The following is a 7167-nucleotide window of genomic DNA, read 5'->3' as shown; positions in this document are numbered from 1 at the left end:
CACGGCGCGGGGCGGGCCGGGACGGGAGGCGGCCGGGCCGGGCCGGGCCGGGCCGGGGACGCAGCGGGCCGGGCAGGATGTCGCGCCAGGCCGGCCGCAGCACCGAGAGCAAGAAAATGGTAACGGCGGGGAGGCGGTGCCTGAGGGGCCGGGCGGGCCCCGGTGGGCCCCTGCGCCGCCCGCCCGCGGGGATAGGCCTGGCGGCGGGGTGTGGGCCCGGGGCGGGGGGTGCCGGAGGAGGCGGGGAGCCGGCCTGGCTGTCAGGGGGAGGCCCGCGGCAGGGCCCAGCCCTCCCGCCCGCCGCTGGGCCGCGCTGCGCGCCCGGGCTGCCGGGGTGTGCTCGGCGGGACCCGCCCCTCCCCGGGCCGTACCGGCGGGGCGGTACCGGCTGCCCCCTCCCGCCCGACCCCAGCCCCCAGGCGGCCGCCCGCGGTGCCGAGCGGGGCGGAGGTGCTGCGCCAGCCGCTCCGCGGGAGCTCGGAGCCGCCACAGCCCCCGAGCGGGCTCGGCACGAAGCGTCCGGGAGCGGCAGCGCTGCCCAACTGGAGCTCCCGTCACCCGCTCCGCAGGGCGCCGAGTGCCCGGTGCGGCGGGGCCGGGCTGCCGGGGGTCGGGATCAGGGATCAGGCAGCAGCGGGACACTTCTTGTGGAAATGCTACAGGCGAAACGCACAGCCTTTTCTCCGTCTCTTTTCTCCTATCACTCCCGTGTCACCAGTCCAGCTGAGCTGAGAGGGGAGAGGTGGAGAGCAAAGCTGCGGAGCTGAAGTCTGATGCTGGGTCAGACCAGACCAAACGAAATCATTTTGGTGCAATGTCAGTATTTGAAAGCAAGTAACAAAAAATAAAATACGTTTTTTTTCCCTCCTTGGCCACCTTGACAGGCTGGTTCAGGCTCAGCGGAGGCCAGGCAGCTGCCTGCTCCTTTCTGCTCCCATCCTGTCCGCACCACGAGGGATTCTTTTCTAGGGATTCAACTCCTTAAACACAGTGCTTTTTATTTAAGGAATTAATGTTATGTCATTAGGAGCCTGATTTTTGCAGCCGCAGAATGGTTCTGTAATGCTGAGACTATACGCTAGTCTGCAATACAAAAAAATATAATAATGGAAAAAGTCTTGGGCACTCTAATTCCATTAGATGGACCAAAAATGAAGAGTTTGTTTACAGATGTGAAAGTTTGCCTTTTTGTAACAGTTTAAAAGTTACCTGAATAGCAGCGTCGCAGGCAATGACTACGGCCAACACTGGATTTGCTCACTTTGGGGCTGATAACTGTAGGTGATGACTTCATGGCTTTACACAGTAAATGACAGCATCTTGGACTGGTAACAGCTGGATTCCCTCCATCCATTCACCCCCTACTCTCTCCAGCTGCCAAGCCCTGTCTTTACTAAAATGACTGAAATCCTTAAAAATAGCATAACCTTTTCTGCATGTTTGTTAAATTCTCTGCCAAGTGTCTGACTGCCAGTTGAGCTAAAGGAGACTTCCGCCTTGTTGTTCACTCTTGAGTGATGTGAACTTGTGCAACCTTTAGCTTTCCAGGATGAAAGCAGAATTGTAAGTAAAAAACCCAAAAAATGTGTCAGTTCTTTAGATCGAAAATGAAGCAAAAGTACCAAGGAGCCTGACTGGTTCTTTTCAGGTGCTTTAAAGCCTTTTGGTAGCTAATTGCTGTTGACCTGTGAATTACAATGACAAGGTGGAATTCCCTGTGTCTTCTAACCAACCCAGTTTCTCTTTGTTGAATATTGGATCGATTCCTTCTTGTGTTTGTCTTTCTGTAAACTTGTTCAGAATGAAGTGCGTTCAGTGTTGTCACTTAACTCTGATGTTGTCTCTTTTCCCTTCCTTTCTGCCTGCCTGCTGCTTTCATTCTGTAGTATTGGTATTTGCCATTCATTTCACCTTCTGCATCTATGCATCTCATGGTAGGTGATAGGCTTTTAATCTGAGATTAGACTGTAATGTTTCTGTATGCTAAAACTGAAAGCAGAAATTAATTATCATGCTTTATTTGTTCCTGAAAACACTTCCTTCAGGTTCTGTGAAAAGCTAAAGCCTATTGTAGCTTTTTCTTATGCAGCCTTTAAGGACCTTGTTAATCACTGATCTGGCTTAATGGGTGCCAAAAAAATGCGCTTTGCCATAGTGGCTTCAGGTTGAGGATGGTGGCTGGGAGATGAGATCTCTTCCCTTGGCGTTTCCTGCAAATCCCACAACTGTGCGAAGAAAGCCCACGTAACTTTGATCCTAACCAGGCACAGCAAGCGGATATGCGGAACACAGATCTGCTGAGCTGACCTGAAGTCGTCCTCGCTGTTCCTCCTCTGGGTCTGAGGAACTGATTTTAATGTATGAAGCGAATTATGTGCCTGGATAACTTTCCAGGGACCAGATGAATCTTGTTTTTTCTTGGTAGCAGAATATAAGTCTGTGAATGGGTGAGCACTTTTTGTCCTGTTGAAAGGACCAGAAATGGAGCCTAATGAGTGTTGCCCGTTTGCAGCGCCTTTATGAAACACAAATAAGTTTTCACCTCTAAGTCAGTGATTGAAACAGATTAAGGTCCCTGGTAACTGCGCTTTTAGCCACTCAGGAGGTGGTTGGTAGCACATCAGATGACCTGGAGGTGTCGTTCCAGTTATCCGGGGATGTGCTTGTTAAAGCAGAAGGATGCTAAGTGGCAGCTGACAAAACTTACTAAGAATGTCATCAGCCTCCTGGCTTGCCTCTTCAGGTCAGATTCAGGACACCTTAGTGGGAAATGCTCTGTGTGTGTGTGGAGAGAGGGAGAGAAAGAAAGTGCTCAGTCATTCTTAGTCAAAGAGGATTTCTCTTTCCAAGGAGACTGAAGTTGTCTTGCCAAAATATGAACTGGGATCTCTCCTTATTAAGCAGCAAATTCTTTGGAGACAGCAGGTTTCTCTTCCCCCTCTCCGGGCCAACGGAAGCAGCGCTGGACACAGATGCAGCAGTGCTATGTCAGTTTTCTTTTTGACTTGTGTTTAAATCCCTTTTGCCTCTGTCTAGAACTCGGAGCTCTTCACACTGACGTATGGTGCACTGGTCACCCAGCTGTGCAAGGACTATGAGAATGATGAGGATGTCAACAAGCAGCTTGACAAAATGTAAGTGAATCTGCTGCAGCAGAGCCTTGTAGGAGTTCAGGTTCACAGGAGGCACCTCTATGTGTTGCTTTGTGAATAAAAGCCTGGCAGACTGAATTTTATATTTTATGTATTTTGTTTTACTGGTATTTCTCAGATATTTTTTTTCCCTCCACTGGTCCTTTTATAAATGTTGGTTGTCTTTCTAAAGCTATCCTCTTCCCACTCTGTAGCTGCTCCTATTTGGTCTATTCACAGGGGTTACAACATAGGTGTTCGGCTAATAGAGGACTTTCTGGCCCGGTCCAATGTCGGAAGATGCCATGATTTCCGTGAAACCGCGGATGTTATTGCAAAGGTAATTGTGAAAGCACAGCTTTGTCAGGTTTTGTCATGGTTTTGCCTATGAGGATAGAGTATTTGCAGCTTGCAGGACTGTTTTGAGAGTTTGGCTGAGATTTTGGGGAGGAAAAAGAGAGAATTAGATCCCTGGGTACTGCTGACTGGTGGGAACTGGGAGAAAGGAGTGTTTTCAAAACCCTTTAGTAATTTTACAAAGATCAGAGCTGTGCTGTTGCTTCATGGGATACGTTCTTGTTCACAATCTCTTTGACATAACAGATAGCATTTAAAATGTACCTGGGCATCACTCCAAGCATCACCAACTGGAGTCCTGGAGGTGACGAGTTCTCCCTGATCTTGGAAAATAATCCCTTGGTGGACTTTGTTGAGCTCCCCGACAACCACTCATCTCTCATCTATTCCAACTTGTTGTGTGGAGTGCTGCGAGGAGCTCTGGAAATGGTGAGCCAACATCTCTGTTCTAGAGAGAGAGATATATCCGAGGTATCAGCAGATACTTTAATGTTTAGTCTGTGTTCATGACTTCTTTGATTGCTTTGAATCTGAAATTCATTCCCGGGAGAAGAGCAGAGCTACAGGAGCGCTCGGCTGCCATTGCCTATGGCAGCTGTGAGTCCCAGGGGTGCTGCCCAAGCCCCTTCATCTTATGACCCAAGTGTGGGCACTAGTATCTCCTTGAATTTTCATGAAGCTTCAAAATCCTCTCTTTGTATCTGCTTTGAGCCCTAGTTGGGAATTGGCTGGAACAAGCAAACAGCTATGTCTCAAATTTAGGAGTCTGTATTGAGGCTTGATTATTTTGCTTAGCTGAAATTTTTGAGGAGCATACATGGAGCAGCAGGTCGTGTAGCCCTGAGTGATGGGGTTCATCAGGCTCTGATCTCTGCAGGGAGTCCCAGTTGTGCTGTAGGAGGTATGTTTGCTGAGGTAAGGTGCCCACAGTCCACCGTGTAGGCTGCAGTGTACAAGGAGGATGTGATCTTGAAAAATAATGAGTGCTTCCGTAGAGCTCTGCATTGCATGTCATGCCCTTAGAGTCCTTAAGCTGGTGCTTCACGGTCAGACGGTTCCTAGAGAAGCTGCTGCTGTAAGGGAGATAACAGCTCTTTTTCCTCTTCCACCGCCTAGGTTCAGATGGCCGTAGATGTAAAATTCGTCCAGGACACACTGAAGGGTGACAGCGTCACAGAAATAAGAATGAAGTTCATCAGGCGGATTGAAGACAATCTTCCAGCTGGTGAAGAGTGAATTGCAAAGCAGTCTCCCTTTGGGACTGGAGGGGACCAGCTGGTTTTGGCTATTAGCTTTCGTCACAGATCTGTAGGGATATAGCGCTTTCATCACAGATCTGTAGGGATCTAGTGCCCCTGTACATTCAGACAGACTCACTGACTGTTTAAGATATTATTATATTCTTCTACTGCTACTTCATCTTCTGTAGAAGACGATTATCTGGTTGCTGTTTATTTCACAGGTTCATTCTGAAGCTTTTTCATAAGGTGACGTCTTTTTCGTATTCCCCTGGGGACTCTTTCTATGCTCAGTTTCTAATTGTGACGTTTTGTTGTGTGAGAACTACTGCTCAAACCCTAGAAGAGCTCCAGTCTGTTCAAACCCGAATCTATGTTTTATTACCAGAATTGAAGACCAAGCTGTGAGAGTCCACTCATTTACTGTTGAATGCTGTCCTTAAAAAGAGGTGTTTAAAATTCAGAGATGAGCACATAGTATTTCTGTAGACCACACTGGCTTCCTGCGTTTGATTCTGAAGTTACTAGTAAAATGCAAGCTTGATACAAGGAGGTGATTTGGGAGAGCCATGTGAGTGCTGGCACCAGGTTGGGGAGGCTCCTCTTGTCAGAGAGCGGTGGCGTCACCCAGCACTGGCAGATTCACGAGGTCCTTGTGGCCTGGGCTCTTCTGTAGTTTCTCTTCCCCCGCAGCAGCTTCATGACTCCCCTCTTGGGAGGGCCATTAAATTGCCATGGAGCAGCAGTAGACATGGTAAATGGAGAAAAGGAAGGAGTGCCTGAAGTACCATTGATGTTTGACAGTGTGTACAGTGCAGGGGCCACGTGGCAGGTCCACAGAACAAAAACTAAAACTCAGACTGATGACTGGGAGGGATTAAACGCACTTCAGCAAGTCGAGTCTGTTCTCCTGTTACGGCGTATAAACACTGCACAGCGTGGAGGTGGTGCTGGGGTATATTCTCACAGATGTTTAGGCTACAACAGAATTTCCCCTGTTCCTTGAATTGGCAGGCTCTGTAAAATAAATACACAAAGTAGCATTATATCTCAAAAAGCCAGATAATTGGAAAATCAACTTCCTCTGCCATCCCATTCAGCCAGAAAAGGCAGGCAGACATGCGGTTCTCAAACCACTTTACATAGCATGAAGGCACAGATCCACAGAGGTAATTAGGAGCTTAAAGTCGGTAGCCCTTACTCACTTCCACAGGAGCTGGTGGCTCAAATACCTTTGCAGGTTTATGCCTGAGTGTAAGGTGAGGAAGAGAACACTGCTGCTTGTGCTGCCGGCCGTTCAGGTTCTCCAGATGAATGTTGGGTCATCTGGATGCTGGGTGAGTCACGCCATCCCTTCTTTTGCCCAAATGAGCCACTTTAGTGGGAGGCACTGGATGCCCCGTGTGACGTGTGTCCTGTGAAGTGGCAGTGAGTCGCTGTCAAAGCAGTTGGAGAATGACATCACGGAACAGCAGTGGCCAGTGGGTTTTGGAGGCAGAGGTGCCGCACGGTCACATGGCAGAGATCAGAAAGATCCGTTGTTTCTCATTGTCAACCATTTGAAGTCATTTTCAGGCTGCATTTTAAAAGCAATTGCATTAAAAGAATCCCAGTGTCGACTGTTTGCTCTGGCTTTATTTTTCGGTGACCTGGGTGCTGGTGCGGCACAGCGGCTGAGCGGCATGAGCTCACCGCCCTGCCCGGGGCTGGCAGGGTGACGGCAGCACCACACCAAGAATGTCTGGCTGCTGGCACGTGAAAGCTGCCGCCAGAAGGAAACCTGCCCAATATTCAGCACACGGAGGGACCATGGCTGGGGGTGGGATTCGGGGGCTGATGGGCAGCGCTGGGAAACCAGACAGTCAATGTTTGTTTGAGGACTGGCTTTTTTTCTGCTCCGTGTATACCCCGTGCGTGTACATTAGCAGTGACTTGCTACCGCTGCGGAGGGAGCTGATACATGTTATCTGTGGCCATTCATAGCGGCAAAAAAAATCACCTTGGGAGGAATCCGTGCCCCCTCCCCATGGGGGCTGCTCCACGGCTGCCGTTGGTAGCGTGCAGGCGAGGAGTGGCAACTGCTGGCTCTCCAGGAGCAGGAATTCATGGCTCCCTTGCTTGTATAAATGGTGCAAATGCTCCCCAGGAGCCTGTGGTGCGAGGGAGCTGCCCGGCAGCGTGCCAGCAGGCACCCCCTGCTCCGGGGGGGCACCCTGCAGCCTTGCTCAGCGCCGGCCAGTGAGCACCCAGAGCTGTGCCCTGGCTGCTGCCAGCCCCGGGGATGGGGAAGTGGCAGCTTTTGCAGTAAAGTGGCTTTTTCTCTTTGGCTGGAGCTGGCGAACATCACGTGTCGCCTGCCTGGGCAGCAGCGGGAGCCAAGCCTGGCCAGCCAGGATGGCCCCAAACAGCCCCGACACGCACCCAGCTCCAGAGGCAGCAGC

The 7167-nt window shown here is 50.4% G+C and overlaps 1 protein-coding gene across 2 annotated transcripts; it reads left to right on the top strand.

Annotated features, from left to right (window-relative positions):
• TRAPPC3 (trafficking protein particle complex 3) lies at positions 1-6350 on the top strand. Of its 2 annotated transcripts, XM_037381045.1 has the most exons (6): positions 10-119; positions 1887-1934; positions 3037-3134; positions 3372-3471; positions 3735-3917; positions 4605-6350. In XM_037381045.1, the coding sequence occupies exons 1-6, from the start codon at positions 78-80 to the stop codon at positions 4722-4724; spliced, it is 591 nt and encodes a 196-aa protein (XP_037236942.1). In that variant the 5' UTR covers positions 10-77; the 3' UTR covers positions 4725-6350. The 2 variants fall into 2 exon arrangements, with proteins under 2 accessions (XP_037236943.1, XP_037236942.1); XM_037381046.1 differs by lacking the exon at positions 1887-1934 and having other exon boundaries at positions 1-119.
• Positions 6351-7167: the final 817 nt, after the last annotated feature.

The sequence above is a fragment of the Falco rusticolus genome, chromosome 3, assembly GCF_015220075.1.
Source record: "Falco rusticolus isolate bFalRus1 chromosome 3, bFalRus1.pri, whole genome shotgun sequence".
NCBI lineage: Eukaryota > Metazoa > Chordata > Aves > Falconiformes > Falconidae > Falco > Falco rusticolus.
This window is presented reverse-complemented; position numbering and strand designations above follow the sequence as displayed.

Bases quoted from the DNA above. Each gene is read 5' to 3' on its own strand.
- TRAPPC3 (XM_037381045.1), top strand. From the start codon at position 78: ATGTCGCGCCAGGCCGGCCGCAGCACCGAGAGCAAGAAAATG. The intron at 3,135-3,371 runs GTAAGTGAATCT...GTCTATTCACAG, and splicing joins AACAAGCAGCTTGACAAAAT to GGGTTACAACATAGGTGTTC. The intron at 3,918-4,604 runs GTGAGCCAACAT...TCCACCGCCTAG, and splicing joins TGCGAGGAGCTCTGGAAATG to GTTCAGATGGCCGTAGATGT.